The 19,829-nt window shown below is 42.6% G+C and overlaps 1 protein-coding gene across 2 annotated transcripts in view; it reads left to right on the plus strand.

Annotated features, from left to right (window-relative positions):
- Positions 1-1,609: 1,609 nt before the first annotated feature.
- Positions 1,610-19,829, plus strand: part of LOC119177222 (short transient receptor potential channel 4-associated protein) — a 238,014-nt gene continuing 219,794 nt past the window's right edge. The window contains exons 1-2 of one of the 2 annotated variants that reach the window (XM_075878275.1): positions 1,610-1,810; positions 18,894-19,043. In XM_075878275.1, coding sequence (XP_075734390.1) covers positions 1,697-1,810; positions 18,894-19,043 — 264 coding nt within the window. In that variant the 5' untranslated portion in view covers positions 1,610-1,696. The remainder of the gene's footprint in view (positions 1,811-18,893; positions 19,044-19,829) is intronic. The other variant, XM_037428640.2, reaches the window with a different exon arrangement.

Raw genomic sequence — 19,829 nt, forward strand, 5'->3', positions numbered from 1 at the left:
TCTTAGTGCCCTCAAAAAAGACTCAGAATGTAGTTTTTGTACCTTGGCCTCATTGTGCTGAAATGATTATATCAAAGTGAGTTGCAAAACAGTGTGTTGCAAAAAGGTATTCCATTACAACACTATGCAGAACTGCTGCATAAAACGCGCAGTGAGCTAGAAAACATAGTGGGGCAATGCAAATATCACAGAAATATTCACAGAAAATGGCAACTATACCTCTCCGTTTGAATGACTAGACACATTTGAAATGTGGGGAAAAACACTGCCACTGGAGCAGCTCGAACATACATTGAGAAGCGCATATATCAAACATAAAAAATGCTGTACTCCTTGAACAAAGTAAATGCTAACCTAAATCTAGTAATATGTACTAAATGCAAAAAAAAACGTATAAAATAGAGCATGAACAGCAACACGTAAACATATCAAAAACACTAAACGAATAATGAATGATAAAACGTTGAAAACATGGCGAAAGACATACTAAACTATGTATATGTCTCCTGAAGCGTATAAAATTTAACATGAACAGCAACATCTAAACACATGGAAACCGACAAATCTATAATGAATGATGACAAGAAAAAACATTGAACACTTGACGAAAAGTTAAACTAAAGTACGTATCCCTTTCTCGCAGAAAGCCCTCAGCCATGGCTCGTGCCAAGGAATGGACCATCTGCAGGACACCCTTTTGCGCCGCTGCCGCCTTCTCCTGTGCTGCTGCCATACGCCGTGCTGCAGAAGCGATGCGGGTGGCCTGATGACATTCTTTGAAAATGTGAAGCTTCGTGTGAAGTGATTCTAAGAGAGGTAAAAGAATAGAAAAGTGAGCCCCGTAACTGTCTGCATCACGGTGCGACACCCCAACAGTAGCTCACTGGGGATGGGGGTGAGGAGGGATTAGAAGGATAGGACTAAAGGTGTAGAGAAAGACAGATGCGCTAAGCCAGCGAGCGAGGACATATCGAGGGAATAGGAGAGATAGGAAAGATGAAAACACGGTCACAGGAGTCCGAGTAGGGAGCACCCCTTGCGAGAGCTCTTGTCGGCGTCAGTAGATGCCGTAGAGCAAGTCCAGTCGGTTAGAGCTACGCTGTCGTAGGCGTCAGGAGATTACGTAGGGGGAGCCCAGTCGGCCAGAGCTACGCTGATGCCGGAGATCGCGAGGGCACAACCGGTCGGCACGGAATCCAGCAAGCGAGTCCAGGTGTTGGGCGCGAGGTCCCTCTGTCGATATGCTGCTTGCTTCATGTGGAAGCGAAAAACTTCCCTAGATGTTGACAAATTTCTCTTTTCCCCTAAGTACAACCAAAATCCCCTAGATCTAAGGAAATTTCTCCAGAGTAAGCAGCACTGCTTTGCTGCGACTTAGTGTGGCAGCTTGGGCTAGTTAGGATGACATGATGACAGTTATAGCGCGAAAACAGAACGACGACGACGTGTCCTTTTTGTCTTTGTGTCGTCATTCTTTTCTCGCGCTATAACTATCGTCTTGCTGCGACGTAACGACGCACCATCAAAAATCCCTAGACCAAAAAATCCCCAGCAAGTAATTTCCTAGGTAAGATTCTGTACCCTTGGCCATAGCGGCTAAGGCCGTTTTTTTTTTCTTCTTTTCGCTCGTGATCTCGGGCCTGCGGCAGTTGCGTGGCTGTGGCGCGTGCCGTAGCGTAGAATGTAGGCTGGCGAAATGTCGTGCTATCGGTACATGCAAAGCCGGGCGCGTTCCAAGGGTCTCAGCGCTGCCTCCTACTTCACACTTCAGAGGGAAATATGCGAACAGAGCATGGTCATCTCCAGCAAGGTAACTAATTGGGAAAAAAGCTTGAGTCTAAGCCTAAGCATACTCCTATGATGGCTGTTCCGAAGTCAATGAAATTTCTGAATTCGACGGTGCGGTCAAATTTTAGAGCATAATCTGCCATCGCCTCTGACTAAATACACGGAGCCTTGTTTAGTATATGCAACTTTGCATTCTGTGAGCTTGAGTTAGCACCGCAGGCATGTAAACGCCCTCGTGACAACTTGCTGGAAAACGCCTTCCGATCAACCGGTTGGTGTTCCCGTACACACATTTGTTTCGTGCTGTACACTCCTTGAATTGATGTGCACACCGTCTCTCTTAAGCTCGTGGTTCATTGGCGCGACAACTTTGCTGCCTGGTTTGGTTGATTCTTTGCTGTCAGTAAAACAGAGGTTGAAATGCTTGTATGGGTTGCGGCGATAATGCACGGCTTTTAAATCTTCCGTTACTGCGTGAAAATGGTTGTTTTAGGGGCGAAGATCCTTAAGGCGTGGGTCTGTCCATCCCGTGTATGTATGTAGTAGTACGTAGCCACCGGTGGCACATACCCGCACTGGGGCGGCAGTAGAGCGGGTATGTGCCACAGGGGATGGGAGATGGCGGTACTCATTCGTAATGAACGGAGATAGCGTAATGAACGGAGTGTTCATTAGATGTACGCATGGACGGACAGACAGACTAACAGACGGATGGATAGACGCGCGGACGTACTGACGGATGGACGCACGAACAGACAGACATACAGATGAATGGACTGACCCCCGGACGGACGCATGAATAGACGCACGGATGGTCGCGTTGACGGACGGAAGCATGGACGGGCTGACTCTTCACCCCACTCATCATCATTCACTCCGTGAATATGCTGTGGTTTTTTTAGGGGCGAAGCTCCTTATAGCGGCACCCGTTCGTCCCTCGTAGCCATTGTAGTGTGTAAAGAAGTATAACATTTTGACCTCCAAGGTGGTGCCGGCGAGAGATTTCTTTTGTGCGTTGTTGAACAATAAAAAATAGTGCTCAATGTACATGCCAATGGCTGCTAATGGAGAATGAGAGACAGTATCATTCGGCTTTTAGTTTATGCGCATGCTGCAATCCCAATTAGCAGCCATTGGCATGTACATTGAGCACTATCAGACAAGAAAGGGTTGCTACGTTATACTCGCTGGGTGTAACCTCCTTAGTTTTAGAAAGGTTTAGTGAGCGCTGAGCCGCAGTGTCAAGAATACAATGAACCTGTATATCCCATGAACTTGAGGTAGTTAAAGATAGGAAGTAGATACGAAGCGCAAGTCGTAAGAAAGTAAAAGCCGAATTCTCCTGTTTCTCATTTCCCATTAGCAGCCATTGGCATGTACATTGAGCACTATCTGAGAGGTAAAGGTTACTACGTTATACTAACTCGCTGGGCATAACCTCCTTGGTTTTAGAAAGGTTTAGCGAGCGTTGGGCCGCAGTGCCATGAATACAGTGAACTAGTATATACCATGAACTCGAGATGGTTAAAGGTGGGAAGTAGACCTGAAGCGCAAGCCGTAAGAAAGTGTGCGTGGGCCACCTCTCGTTTAGTCCTTGGAATGTCCGCTGGATGGTGGTGCTTCTATATGGGGAATATATGATGAAAAGATGCGAGATGTTGGTACTTGGAGTGTTGAATAGATGGACGAACGGACACACAGACAGATGCATGGATGAATGCATGAAAGGACGCAGGGGCGGATGCATGGACGAACGCAGGGACGGACGCACGAACAGACGCACGCACGGACGGGTGGATGGACGCATGGACGGTTACACAGACGTACGCAGGAACGGACGGAAGCAAGAACGAATGGACGGACGAATGCTTCGCCCCACTCCCCATCATTCACTCCGTGGATATGCTGCCAATTTTTTTAATATGTCCCGGGAAGATCATTTTTGCCAGCTCGAAAAGTACTCCAGCACACATTGCAGCATACCAAACTTTGCACAATGAAATGCTCTTTTCTACAAATAATGTTGTAGAGCAACAAAAATATTTTAGAATGACTAAAAATGTGAAAAGTATGGAATTTTCTGTTGCCAGCTGGTAAACAGTACAATAATAAGTACCATGTATACAAAAATATTCAAAACAAAGGAAACTTGGAATATACATTTTGTAGATAAATGACCCAGGAACAGTGTCAAAAATAATGTTGTACAAAATGTTTCTCTTGATATAGACAAAGAAAATCGGAACCGAGGGGCTGCTTCGTTGCTCGTGCCATGCAGTGAAGCATTGTATCGTTTTTCGAGAGACACAAGTGTACTCGTACACTTTTCTCAGTAAATTTTTGTTGTCTTGCGATAAGAGCCTCCAGTTATTTTAATATAGATGGATACCCGTGATGTGAATAATCCCTCTATAAATGATATGTGCAATGAACTTCCCTATTTCATCTAGCGTCACCTCTTTTCGTGAGTCACCTCACTCCGCAAAGGTTGACATTACAATATATACATTCAAGCATATTGCTTTGCATTTTTGCGCATAATGCATAAAAAAAAAGGAACAATATCGCGGGCGGTTCGAAAACAATTCACACTTCATAGTCAGGGCTAAGATGAACGTGTCTGGGGACATTATTTCGTTAGCAGAAGCTCTGTAGCCAACACCAGCACACTGCATCCCAGCAAAGTGCGGACCGCATACATAACCTGAGTAGCTATAAGATTGGGCACAAAGGTGAGAAGCTATACGCGCTTGCAGCGGAGGATACAAGTTGAGGATGTGAACAAACATATGAACGGCTGTGGATGTCTCAGGCTGACGCAAAACATCGTCATCATACAACATGAAGCTGGGGTGCTGTCATCCTCAAACTCTAAGCCCATCTTCACTCAATTCAGGTGGGGTTGCAAGACAGTTTCGAGCAGCGCATGTGTTTTGTAGCGCTGGTGCACACCCATGCGTGTGTGACGACGACATCATAGGAGCGACTAGTGACACTAGATGTACCCTGTGTCTGATATAACGAAGCAAGCAAAACCGAAGCTGCTGAAAACTGTCGGAGAAGGCCATCTCAACACTCTAAACACATGGTGGACCTTTGTAAGGTATAATAGACAGGACAGTAAATAGACAGGAAGAGAGGACAAGCGCTTGTCCTCTCTTCCTGTCTATTTTTCGTGCGCTTTAACTGATAGTTATGCCATGCATATCCAACTAGCCCAGCTTTCGATTCTGTTGACCTTTGTAAATATTTTTTGTGGAACAAATTTTCCCCGACTTCCAGGAACAAATTTCTACTGAATAGCTGGCATAAATTTCTGGCAATTATTACTGCTCAATGTTGTTAATTTGCGAAGATGACTCTTCTATTCAATATTTGGCTTGCAGACATTCTTTTTGTTAAAGAACTTTGATGTTACTGTAGCATAATCATGAGGGGCACGCACTTCTGTCAAGTTCACTCGCCTAGTGCACTTCTCTTAGAAAATACGTACATCAGTTCATGCGAAGGTCTGTCGAAAATCACTATGTTGCCAAAACGGGCAAATTCAAATTGATTCTGAAAGTTTCTGCACTAACTACAATCAAGTGCTGGGTGCATGAGAAACAAAGTTAACGTAACAAAATCGACAATCCAAAAGCGTCATCACCGGTGATCAATTTGAATAGGCGTGGTAACGAAAGAGTTCAGAGGAATAAGAAAGTTCAAGCCACTAATAGAGCTGTCCGCATCTTTGGTTATTATATTTCAACATGAAGGAACTGTGCAGTTTCTGGAATTTAGGTTGTGATGTTAAGTGCACCAAAAATTAAGTTTTCTTTGTGCTAATTTAATAAGTATGTGATGTGTAGATTGTTATCTACTTGATAATTATTCAAGCTTGTTTGGTTTGAAATAAAGTATCTATGCTTGGTCACTTAGAATTATCATGTTTGAATAATTCAGTATGTGCATTAGAACAAGCTGACATGTATTATGACTTTTAATTATCAGTGCTTTGTGTGGGCTTGAACTTCTGCTCTTGATATTTGCTTTAACTTGAATTGCCCCTGACCATTTTGGTCTTGACCATTGACCATTCAGCATTTGATCATTCACCTAAACGAGTCCGTGGGTTTAACGTCCCAGAACCACTATATGATTATGAGAGACATCGTAGCGGAGGGGCTCCGGAAATTTCGACCACCTGGGGTTCGTTAACGTGCACCCAAATTTGAGCATGGTGGAGCACCTAAATCCTTCAGTGAACCATCCAACCATATGTTGCTTCTTCTTTAGCAATGCCACTTGAAATTAACATTTCATGCCATTAAAGAGTATTATAAGCTATTTTTTATTACTGACATGCATGTTCTTCTTAGCAGTGAATGGGGCATTGCTGCAATGTTTTGTTTTTACAGAAGTGTGCTGTTGTAGGTTCGATATTACGACTGGAAAAGTAATTTACTGAAATTGTGACCTCCGGAACCATGAACTTTTCAAGATCAGTTTTATCATTTCAAAATAATAGACGTAAAGACGGGGGCAGTCGTGCATACAGAGGTCTCGCAGTCAGTGACTGCTGTGGGATTAAAAGTTTTGTTATTGGTCGCATAAATATATAAAGTTAAAGGCAGTAAAAAAAGTCACAGCTTTGCCATAAAGACGAAGCAATGAAGGCGATTGCAACAAATTGGAAGGTCATGCACAGAATGGCAGGCAGATCGAAACGTGCCCCGCGTTTCTCATGAACAAATGATGCTCAAAATGTACTCACAGGTACAGATGAAGGCGAATAAGGGTCTCAGTTGTTAACTTAGCTGTGTCTGAAAACCGCACCCTTTTTGCAAACGGAGACTGTGCAACGATCGCAGCGACCATTGCGTGCCCGTTAACTACAACAGCATCGTTCCGGTGCAAGCCCAAAGCATACGATTGTACCCACTGCGAGATAAGCAAATGCATGCGTGAGCATCCACCCTGCCCCCTCTCCGCGGGGCGAAGTACGCATGGGAGATGAGAGCGCGCGCTGCCACATCATGACGATGTGGCGACGCGCGCTCATTGCACCATCTTGCTGGTAATGCTGAAAACATGATAGTTCCTCCAAGATGCCATCACCAGCGCTAAGTGGTAAATATAAATAGCTTGCTGTTTGAATGTTGATGGCAATTCTCCTTCGCGGCTCAGTGGCTAACGTCTCGCACTCACAATTCAGAGGTCCAATGTTTGGTTCCGTGCGCCGGACTCTTTTTCTGGATTATTTTTTTCTTGCGTTTTTTTATATATAGATACGTCTGCATATATGGTGAATGACTGCAATGTCGACCTTGTCGGCGAAATCCAGCTGAGATTGTCCATATAATAGCTATCCCAATAAAACAAATTAAATAAACTATATTGCAAATCATAGAATGTTTAAGCACAACATATCAACATAAAGAACAGATGCACCCGGCAAGGCAGCAATATAAGCTATTAGTTCTCGATACAGCGATAATGTAGCTCAGTTATTTAATATGAAGTATTCATTAGTGTTCATAACAGTAGCATATTCATGTTCATTACAGGAAGCTAAGAATATAATGTTGAAGTTTTTTCAAGAGTGACACCACAATGCCCTTGGGTGTTGCAGCAGTGGTGGTGGTGGGGGGGAATCACAACATATACTTAATTCCCCATTTTGTCAACATGCTTGTCGTCCAGAACACTTCTTCCATTCCTTTGCTCACTTAGGCAAAAATTGGGGGGGACCCTTAAAGGAGCCTTGCGACACTTTTGGGACAGCCTTATTTAGCACCGAAACACGTGTAGCGATGATTACTGAGATGAATACAACAAGAATGATGGAAATTGGTGCACGGAAAGGGAAGTTATGAGTCCTCAAAGTTCAAAACTTTAGCAGACAACAACGAGAAACATTCACTTTCGCATTTCACTCGCCTGCTGATGTCAAAGACCGCTTCCAATTACAGCGCAGGTATCACAAAGACATTCCTCATTGTGGCCTTCAAACAATACCTCGCTATCGCTCTTTTTGACGGCGTCATCAGCACGGTTACTATGAACCACGTGCGTCGGGTAGCAAACGCTTCCACGGTCACACTGTGTAAGATGCACACATACGCTTTGACTTCTCGGCTTGCATGCGAAATGCGTTCTATGGCAACGCCGGCGCCCACCGCCTGTTGCAGTTTTGGCTCGCTAAAAGCGCGGCATGCATTTCTATTTTTAGTTGCTGGCGGACCATAGCCTCGTTTGCAGGCTATGTGCTGTGTTCGTTCTTCTGGAAATACATCATTTTGAAACAGGAATGATTTCTTTCTGAGAAAGTATGAAAAAAGGTTTATGCTGTTTTGAGCGTTCTCTCGTACGGCCTAGCTACCACAATATGAATATTGCACGCTATTTCTTGCGTCAAGCCAATAAAAAACTAACGATGCTTGACGTCACATGACATGACGTCACTTCCTATGACAATAATAGCTGCTGTGTGTCGCCGTAGTCTGAAATCGAGGTAGTTTGTCTGCTCAATTAAAATTATAACATCGTCGGTTTTGGCGTTGCCATGTGGGCAACAATATCGGTGCATTCCACAGCATCAGAAGAACCGATGAAAAATACGTGCTCAAAAGTGTCGCAGGGCACCTTTAAGCTTTGCCTTTAAGAGTTATGTAATTATGCGATAGCGATGTCCTGTCTCTAACGCGTAATTCATACTTTTTATTATTTGATGTTACTTAAGATGAAATTGTGAATTACTATAAGGTAATCGATAAAGTTGAAAGTGGTTTGTGTCAGTGAAACTTTTGAATATGGCTGCATTCTGTATAATGGGTAGCATGCTTAACCGCAAGCAATTATGGTCATAAAATGTTTTTGAAGTTGCTATGCACCGGCCACGTGGTCTTAAAGGGGTAATGCCACCATATTTGTGGCTTGTGCATTCTTTACTACAAGCATTTCTTATAGCTCGAGGAAGCGCCAAGATTTAGTGTAGGTGGCTTGATCACTGGACCACGCAAGGCTGTGATGCATGTTGGGCTGATTATCATCAGCTCTCGCAGACATGTTACTCTTGTCACCTACGAGGGATGGATGCAAACTCTCCCACACATTGACATAATAGGGAGAGGGACACTGCAATGAACCTTCGTCAAACAAAATGATTTTTGACTCACAACCAACGGTATTGATGCTGGTATTTATGCAAAACGGGCTTTTAATGCTATCACGTTAAAAGTTCATTCCTGAACATGCAGATTACGATTCAGTATTCACACATTTTAGGGCTATGATGATTACACTTGAAAATATAAAACTGTTTCTTTAGGTAAGTTTCCTTAACTTGCAACCTTGTAGCATATTTATTTGGAAAAATGGAATCAGCCTTAATTTTCGTCGATGTGAAGAGTATGAATGGTTCCCCATAAAATTCATGCTTCATAATGGTAATGTTTTTCATTCTACAGTACCTGCCCAGAATATCAGAAAGTTAAGCCAGTGAAGATATTCGTCTGCATTGGCTCTACTTTCTGGGCTTTAAGTGAAAGTCATGCTTTTCATTACTGAAATGTGTCATGCCATTATATGAAATCTATGCAATGTTTGATCTGTACAAGGCAACTCAGCATCTTCTTTGGCACACTCAACTGTGCATGTCATATATGAGAAGTCCGGAATAAAGGCTATGTTACAAGTTGTTTCTGAGAATTGTCTGGATTATTTGATCATTGTTGTCATTAATTGGTATTTTTCACTTGAAAAAGTATGATCTCTAGCCCTTAGTTAGGTCAGTGGCATACATAAAAGTAAGATACAAACGAAATAGGTTATTGTACTTGCACTCATGTAGGTCTTGTCATTTTTATATAGCGGCGCATTTGATACGCTCTTGCCGTTTCGCTGTCAGGAAACGACTGCTTATAGAGTTGGCACAATAAGTTTTCCTACATGCGCATCGTCACAAATTTGGTTTCGGTGTAAAATATGACACCACTATATGAAAGAAAGTGCTGTCCTTAACTATTTACTCAGATTATGCACATCCCAGGCTATGCCTATTTTAGTAGTTATCAAGTATATGAACCACTCAGTAAACAGAAATTTGTTAAGTGTTCTTCTAAGGGCCGTAATATAGTTTTTTCTCCTTAATACTAATTGTACCTGGTGAAATGTGCATGAAGTTTTGTTCAAAACCTTTACATATTGCAGTATTCTTGTAAACTTTGCTGAAGGTCATGAAAATACTTTTTAATTGAATATTCATCACCGTCTGTACGTTGTGTTGCTTTGTCATACCTGGTGATTGTAGCAGTGAAAAATGGTAGGAACAGAGATCTTGCTGTAGTTAATGCTTTGTCAAAAAAACTTGTCTTTGTCAGGGGAGCAGGCTGGAACCAATGTTTTGACAAAGTGACAAGAGAACTTGTATTTGTCAGGGCAGCAGGGCCCTGACAAAGACAAGTTCTTTATTGTCAGAACATTGGTTCCAGCAACATTCCTTGTTAAACCATTGCTCACTGATTCAAGCCTTCGATTTCCCCTGCCATCATTGACCTTGTGTTATTAATCTCCATATGTCACCATCATCGATCCTCCCATGAATTTTTATTTGCCTGAATTGATGATTATAGGTTTTTAAATTGTTTTAATTATCTATATTTAGGATGTAATATAATGAAAACTTTTTGTGGTAGCATGTTTACTGTAGTGTCTAATGTATACATTCACACTGACCTTGATTATTGCTAATAATGTCACCAATAGTATGGCTACATGCGTGCCTGCTGACATCCTCTGTGACTATTGGCGTGTGTGCCAGACGAAGAGGACAAAGAGCTTTCTCTGCTCAGTCGCTGATTAATTGGTGCCGCAACTGCTGGTTACAATATATTTTATCTAGAGCCATGTCGATCCGGCATCTTTGCTGTGATGCAATATTTGGTGGGGGTAGACCGTTCCCTGTCCTCGCCACGAAAATTTGCAGTTGCCACACCGTTTAGCCTCTGGCCATGGCCTCCAATGACACCAACCCGACACCGTCTCCGCTGGGGGTTCCAGCCACTACATACCTTATGATGTCCCACCCGTGATCCCAGTACATTCTCTGCTCAACCTGGCTTTGACGTCGACTACTGGCTCCGCATGTATGAGTGTGTTAGCCAGACTAACTGATGCAACTCAACCATGATGCTCGCCAACGTAATCTGTTACTTAGACGGCATCCTGCAGGTATGATTCGGCACCCATGAGACCGAGCTCACCAGCTAGGACATATTCAATAAGCGGCTACGCGACATCGTTGGGGACCTGTTCGGTTGCCAAGTGCCCATGCGAAAAGAACTCTCCATCCAGGTGCAGCCGTCAACAGAGTCGTATGTATCATACATACAGGACGTGCTCGTGCTATGCCAGAAAGTGGACGAACGAATTACCGAGAGTGACAAGGTGGGCCACATACTAAAGGGTATCGCAGACGACGCTTTCAACTTGGTTGTCTATACCATTGTCACAACCGTCAATCTCGTCATTAAGGAATGCCACCGCTTCGAATTGGTGAAAAGCCGCTGCGTTCTGCCTCAAATTTCGTGGCTACCAAACACAGCTGTCGCATCCACCTGAACTGATCTCAGTGCCACACCACCCTTGCAGGAAAATGTGACACGTATCGTTCGACAGGAGCTTGAGGCAGCAAGTTCGGCGCCATTTCATTCTCGGCCACTCAATCACGACGCCGTCCAAATGAAAATTTTTGAATAACTGAGACCGCCATCATGAGTAGAGATGTGAAATATTTGAAAATTTGGAAATTTCGAGCAATCGGAAAAAAAAATTTTCTTTTTTTTGATATTTTAGAAAAAATGAAAACAGCAAGCTTTCTTTAGCACATGACAATAGTTTATTGTCATATGGTAATAGTTTATTGCAAGTATTAAAAGCAATAACTTAAGTTGTGTAAATAACAGAAATGAAATGCTTTCTCTCTTTTCACAAATGAATGCGGCATTTAACAGATCAAAGGTAGTCAGAAGCATCACCACAAACTCATTTAGCTCTCTTTGAATGGGTGCGACATCCTAAAATTGTTATGGCAGGTAAAACAAAGAAACTGGAAATCTTTTTCGTCCTGCCTTGGACTACAAAAACATTGATCAAGATGGTAAAAAGATGAAGTTCAAATTCATATTGAGAGTTAGTATCATTGGCTTCAACTGTAGCTTTTTTCATCATGTTAAGATGTCGCATTTGGAAAAGCGTAGCTGCTGTTGCAGTGCTTACAGACAGCGAGTCCCTGTTTCTCACCACCGGTCTCCTCGACCGTGAAGTGGATCCACATGTCATGAATTAGCCTAACCATCGCAGAATCTGCTTGCACACAGCTTTATAAGCGGACTTCTGCCGCAGGTCGCAGAAGTGTACGAGGGAAAGTCAAAACTGAACAATAACGGCTACTCAGAAACATCAGAAACTGGCTCAAACATGACCACAAAAGACCACACCCAAACGACGAAGCTATGCTATAGACTCAAGCCAAGCTGACGCTGGAGGAGCTGACTTCATGTGATGTCGATGGCTAGTGGTCAGCCGTCGTTTAGTGTTTCGGTGTCGTGTGATGTTTTGGTGTCTCGGGGGGGGGGGGGGGGGGGGGGTTCAATGCTGGTTGTTGCCTAAGCTTTATTTCTGTACGTTTTTAAAATTTCAGCACAATTTTCCAATTGTGCCGAAAAAAAGGAAGGAAAAGAATGTTTTCTTCTGGAGTTTTCTCATTTTTTCTCGCACTTCCCATCTTTAGTCATGAGGGGAGAAACCGCAAACTTCGGTTTTCCTGTCGCCTTGTCCATCTCCCGACCTGACTCCAGACTGATGCCAATGAATGACAGGGTGTCTACCAACCTGGAAAACCTACAAAAATCTAAGAATTGGAACCCTTCTGAAAAGTCAAGGAATTTCTGAAAAACCTGGCCAGGATGTAAAAACCGACAGTAGTTCTGTGTGACCATCACATAAATAAGCATTACCATTGATGAAAGCTTAAAAAGTCTTCAGCTGCAACTTCAGTGAGCTTCTAAAAGGCATGTGTAAAAAAAGCAGTGCGTAACTATTGCTTCTTAGTGTAAACGCGAAAGGCTACACCGACCCATAGAACACAGTTTACTGACATGTCAGCACACGATATGGGAGGGAGCCTTGTTCGCAATAAAAGCTGTAAGAAAGGCACAGCATAATTAAGTATGCCTAAATATGTGACTTAGCAGCAAAAGTACATTGTCAGGAGCGTTCCATCACTCCTGTTCATCTTATGTACAGTCGTCTCTATCTAGATTCCAGGTGCAGGCATGATGCAAGCTTCTTATAAATGCGGAGCATCTTATAGGGGCACTTACTTACAAATCTAGATTCGGCGGTGGTGTCTACACTCTTACTGCGCATACTTGAGTCTCGCGTCTCATGCCAACTCTCGCTACACCCCCTCTCTTGCCTCGCAAGGCTGATGCAGGCAGCGTCTGCTGGTAAAAACCGACTGCTTGCGCTGCACGACATTTCACTGGATCGGATGTTCGGAATTCAGTCAAGGGCGTTTTTACTTGGCTTTCGCTCGACTTGATTTGACGCTTTGCATGACTCGAGTAGATAAGATGAAAGCAACGATACTTTCAACCAGTAGTGGGGCAGAACACAACAGTGTCCCACCACTCATTAAAAGCAACTCTTTTTCTTCTTTCAATATACGAATAATGAAAATGGAATAAAAATTAAACATTCCCAAACCTTACCCAATTATGCAACACTCACATAATACCCCGTGATAAGTTTTCTCTTTGTCCAGAATACGCACGAGTTTTACAAGTCTATTTTGTTGTTTGCAGATTCCGCGTGTTCAGTGAGGGCAGTTGAGGCCGCGCATCATTTCATGGTGTCATATTTGTGTTTTTTAACTCTTTTCTTGAAATCACCAGTTTCTCTAGTGTACTGGTTGTCACAATTGTGACAGCCTATGGCATAAACAAGACCAAGGGAATTTCTGCTTGGCAACTTGTCCTTCACAATGGCTAAAGCATTCCTGAGCTTCCGTGTTGGTCTTTGATGTCGGTGGCTTCTACATATCACACGGCATATCTGACTTTTGATTCACAACTTTACTAACGTCTGTAAATTTATGCATGTTTGTTTACGCCACAATTTCGGCTTGGCTTGAAGGCCGTCTGGTTTTTCTAGGCTAGAACTGCCATCAGCAGAAGCTTGCCGGGTTACTTATAATAATAATAATAATAATAATAATAATAATAATAATAATAATAATAATAATAATAATAATAATAATAATAATATTATTATTATTATTATTATTATTATTATTATTATTATTATTATTATTATTATTATTATTATTATTATTATTATTATTATTATTATTATAAACATTCTCAGCTACACACGTATTGCTGGTAGCTCGTGTTTCAAGAGTAGCACTTGGGTAACTTCAGGTAAATTTTTTCATTTCAGTTTCATGAGATTGTGTAAATAAATCCACAATTATTTTCAGCATCACGTACACAGCAGAGTGCGTAAATCAAGGTAACCTGCCGACATTCATGATTTATCTGTGTAATCAAGGAAGCTGTTGCACCTTGACAGATTCATTCTTGCCACCACATATTCAAACAATGGCACTTTAAAGCTGTCCCCAGCTTTCGTTGCACTTCAAGTACCAGAGCACAGAGGCATAAAATACAAACATGCATGTGCTCGTCAGAAAAAGAAAAAAAAAGAAAATTTTGCAGTATGGCTTTCTTCTTCCAGCATTGTCACTACTCGTTGTCAAGGCAAAGTACCCAGAATATGCAAGTAGTAGTTATTCTTTTTTTTTTTGCCGAAAAGTATATTTTAGAGGTGCACAAATTAGGTGGCGATGCAAATCAATAGTAAATACAGCAATCCAGGTCGAATCAGATCAAACCAACGCACATCCAAGTCGGTAAATACAGCAGTTCAGGTCAATTTAATTCAATCCAATCGACATCCTAAGTGGTGTGGGCTAAAGCCGTTATAGTAAAATAGATTATACTTCAGTGGCAGAACCGACCAGGCTCCCATTCCCTCATTTTACATGGATGCCACGAGATGGCACCACTTTTACGCTTCTTAGCAGCTTCGACTGCGATGTCGGACTATAGCATGCTCCTTCGAACTTTCATCTGCGGTTACTTTTAGCTTTGCTTTCTGATTCTTCCGAACATCAAACAGCTGACTTGCTCACTGCCTGGCTGAGGGATTTTATTATAGCCAGATATACATGTTTTTTCACATTTACCGCACGCGCTCAGAACATTCTGAGTGCATCTGGTAAATATGTTTACTGATATGGAGCACCTGTTTTTTTGTTACTACTGGACGGTTTGTTTACAGTGCATATAGTTCTCCATGCTGATATGGCGGTTATGAAATTTGATTTTAATCATCATGGAAATCCTGGAAAAGTCAGGGAATTTAGAAATATCAAATTGGTAGACACCCTGAATGACCACGCTATGACTCATATCTTCTGCTGAGATGCCGCAATCTGACCGAATGGAGAACTGTAAACTACAAACTAATCTGCTTCTACCATCGAATTGGCCATGTCTCCCCCTACTGCTACAGAACTTGGACGCCCCATCATTGGAGCCAGTTTTCCTCTTCTTCTCGCCCATACTGGACCCCCTTCGATATTCGCCCAGTTGTGTGTATCCTTCTTTTGACGCAAACCCCAGGTGGTCTAAATTTCCGGAGCCCTCCACTACGGCGTCTCTCATAATCATATAGTGGTTTTGGGACGTTAAACCCCACATATCAATCAATCAATTCTTTTGACGCACCTAACAGTCGCTCCACCACTCGTTCACCGTTACCTCAATGCCGCTGTTCCCCATCGCCTTAATCATGCCGGCCATTTATGGATCCTCTCAGAAGGAAAACATCATGCAGCTCCTGGAGGTAGTACTGCATCAATCGCGACTGACCCAAATCCTCCGTTGACGCTGTCTACTAATAAGAACTTAATTGAAGTGTATGTGGACGTCTTTCTTTGGTGGCGTTATTCGATACTGGAGCTCAAGTGACCATAATGAGTGCTTATCTGTGTCACCTATTCAAGAATGTCCTCACGCCTGCTGCGACTAAAGCTCTTTGTGTCGCCGATGGCGAAACTGTGGCCGTCACTGGAATGTGTACCGCCCGTGTTAGCATTGCTGGCCGCCATGTTGCCATTTTATTTAATGTGCTCTAAAATTGCCTTTATGACCTCAACTTGGGATGCACTTCCTATCGACGCATTCTGCCCTGATTGACTGTTCCACCAGCACTCTCTGGTTAGAACTTCCTCTTTTTCCAGATTCTCGCCCCGAACTCCCTAACAGCCTCTGTACCACCAACTTCAAAAGCATACTACTTAAAGCTCTTACATTCATTGGATCGGCAATAACCTCTCCCATGGTTAACGGTGATTATATTGCGACGCCTATTCCTGATGATCTGCTGGCCAATGACGTCCCTGCGCCACGCCCCATCGTAACTATGGCCTCTAAACGGACATATCTACCTGTTGTTAATTTCGTTTTTACGAAGCAAGTGATTCCTCAGGGCATCTTGATCTTCATGCTGCGAGCCTTAATAGACAGCCTGTCACGCCGCAACTCCTGGTTACAATATATTTTTTTCTACAGCCTCGCCAATCCAGTGTCTATTCTCTCACGTAATAATAACACTCCTTGAAACTGTCACTCATGTCCTGAGTCATTTTATAATGTTAAACCTCCTTAACCAACCAACCACTCCTTAAACATCTTTGTAAGACATCTTTCATCTCATTCTGTGGCACAAAATGGACTTGATAGAATGGTGGTATACAGGACTTTGTACAGCAATATAAAGGTTGTGGAAAGGTCTAAAGCAATAAAGGGTGAGCTAGTAGGTCTGCATATCAAGGTATGCTCTGATTAGTTGCATACTTGCTGCAGGTTGTATCTTTGACTCTACGTGCTCTTTTTTTTTTTTTCATTGTTCAATATTCACCTCAGGTGTAGTGTTGCATTAAAATATTGCATTCTCCAACCAGGCTGGGGTGTGTTTTGTATACCTCGCCATCTGTGAATTATTTTTCATTTTTAGCATGTTTGTTGTTACAGTAAATTCACTTTTATGTACCTGTTTATAGCACTTTCAGTTAATTCTTAAAGGGGCCCTCAAATACTTTTGAAGCGCCTATTTTTTTTACAGCAAGAGCTGTTATGAGATGACAAGAAGGGCCAACTCCGGTGCCGCAATTGTCTGCCGTCGGTGTCCATAACCTCTGTCGTGCAAAAGAAAAATCTAACCAATAAAAAATACTGACTATACAACGGGGTTCGAAGCCAGGTCTTCTGCCTGGCAGCCCAGTATTCTACCACTGAGCTGTGCCGGGGCTTGAAACGCCATTGCGAACTGACCCTATACAGGCTTCATGTCGGGTAAGGAATCGCGTTAACGTTTGTAGTAATGCATTTTAGAACAGCAAAGTAACAACCAGGCTTCACACAATGTGAATTGTGTTACGAGTGGGTCTTTGAATTCTCCAACCCATTACAAAAGCATGAAGCATAATTTTAATTGTTGTCTGCCACAGCATTAGCAAATTGCACATAATTAATTACAAGTTTATAGCACATATCATATGCTTCTCTGAAGAAATACAAATGGCAAAGTGGATGCTTTTATACTACACAAAAATTAAACTATTTATAGTGAAGTGGGTATCATGTAAGTGTGCTTGCAGTAGTTCGCCCAAGAGTATTTAAAAAGGCTCTAGAAAGGCCGCTTTTCCAGCTTTTGCTGTGTGCTGTGACTGCTGAGCGTTCCGCACAGGCCTGGCTTTTGTGTGTGTGTGCTTTTTTGGCCCCCTGTATATGAAAATAACTAAAAAGAAAATGGGGGTGGCCCCCACCACCATGAGGTATAAAGGGCTCAAGCCAATCGAACTTAAATGAAGAAGGGAAATGTCCCAAAGTAATTCTCGGAAAAAAAAATGCAAAAAAAAAATAAATGGTGAAATTTAATGAGTTTGGCATGTGAGTGTAAGCAATAAACCGATTGCGTTCTCAGGAATGATATGTGGGGTTTAACGTCCCAAAACCACCACATGATTATGAGAGACATGGTAGTGGAGGGCTCCAGACATTTCGACCACCTGGGGTTCTTTAACGCACACCCAAATCTGAGCACACGGGCCTACAGCATTTTCGCCTCCATCGAAAATGCAGCCGCCGCGACCTGCGAGTCAGCAGCCGAGTACCTTAGCCACTGGACCACTGCAGCGGGCAGTTTTCAGGAACGAGCAGGTCGAAATGTACCAGCGGTGCATTTCCCCAAGTCCAGTGTTTGGGGTTCATGCGTGTGAGCATGTGTCTGTATGTTTATTTAAAATGCGTTGCTGTTGAATGCGGGAAAGTCCAAACATGACGGTGAGGTGTGATGCAAGCGGAGGACGAGGTAAACGTTTATGAGGATGGCAACAGTAGTCACCAGGAGCAGGGTAGCTGGGCATGTTGGGTTGTCATTCCAACCAGTGATGCAACAGGACAAAAGAATGTCTGGATCCGAGTGTGTGTGTGCATGTGCGTGCATGCATGTGTTGTGTAGATTGATGGTTGGAGATAATTTTAGCATAGGTCTAAGCATCGATATAAATTGACTTAGCATTTTAATCACGCAGTAAGGTCTCTAACATGCTGCTGACTGCATCAATGTGTAGTGGTGCTGAACAGCAGTATGTGGGCAGTGCGGTCCTTTGATTGAATAAATGTAATGCTGGAAGTGATTGTGGTGTGGTTCCAAAACTGTGATTACTTTTGGGTTTCCTTTTTCTGTGCTTTTTCATTCAACTTGAAAAGATGTTGCAGCAACATCAAAAAAAGATAACTAAAAGCATGACAGAGGCACTTGCTGCTATTTCGCTTCTATATTTCTTGCTTGTGCGAATTAATTTTTTTTGGTCGAATAATATCTGCTCACTAGGCTATTCTGTTCTCTAAAAACCTCCTTGCTATTAAAGATTTGATTATCTGCTTTGCAAATGCATGGGCTGTAGTGAATGTTGTTGTTGTTTCCAGCCGCCTGAGCAACTGATAGGAATTCTCCAGCCAGAGCTGGTGATGACCGAGTATGGACCTTTGTACCAACGATTGCAGACCCTTGATCATCTGTCAGTGGCCTACTATCCTGATGACCAGCTGTACGAAGAGTCACTGCACATCCTTCTGGTCAGTTGTAATGAAATCTCTATTTACCAAGTTCCATTGAGCCTGCTGCACTTTATCTGTGCAGTGTCATCAGACAGCCTGTGCAAGCTATTAATGCAAGCTTGCTGGCCTTTCACCACACATCAAAACATCACAATGCATGTTTAATCATCTCTCCTATTCTGCAATTGTGGTGGGAGTGTTAGAATACTAAGAAGTAGTGGGACAACCACCTCTATCTGTGGCACTTTAATGAACAAGCCTGTGTATGTTGTGGTCTGTGACTGCATCCACAACTGCTGCTTTTTTCAAATTATTGGGAGTGATGGCCTGCAACCCTGGGAAATTATTCAGTTCGTACTACTTAAAGCAGCTGTCACTTATTTTACAAAACCATTGAAGGGGTGCTTAAGAGCATTAATGACTTGGTTTAGACTGATAAACTGTACTATGAGAACTTAATGCCATAGGTGTTACTGTCATCAGTTCATTATTAGATGATAAAATCAAGATTGAAGTATCTTTTTTTTTTGCCCAGAAATTCTCATGCGTAATGTCACTAGTTTCAAAGTGTATTTTTCGTATTTTTGCAAGATTGCTTCGAAATTTTCTAAAACTTTGTATGCTAGGTCTGTGGCACCCACGGAGGACAATGTACTTCATTTTTATCGATTAGAAGCTACGTAGGACCCAGTAGACGTCTTTAAAACCTTTGCGACGTTCAGCGTGGAATGACCCATTGCAAAATTTGATGATTCAGGAGCACTGAGGCGTTATCTGTTATTTGACAGCGAAAGGTGTTAAACT

This window comes from Rhipicephalus microplus, chromosome X, assembly GCF_043290135.1.
Source record: "Rhipicephalus microplus isolate Deutch F79 chromosome X, USDA_Rmic, whole genome shotgun sequence".
NCBI lineage: Eukaryota > Metazoa > Arthropoda > Arachnida > Ixodida > Ixodidae > Rhipicephalus > Rhipicephalus microplus.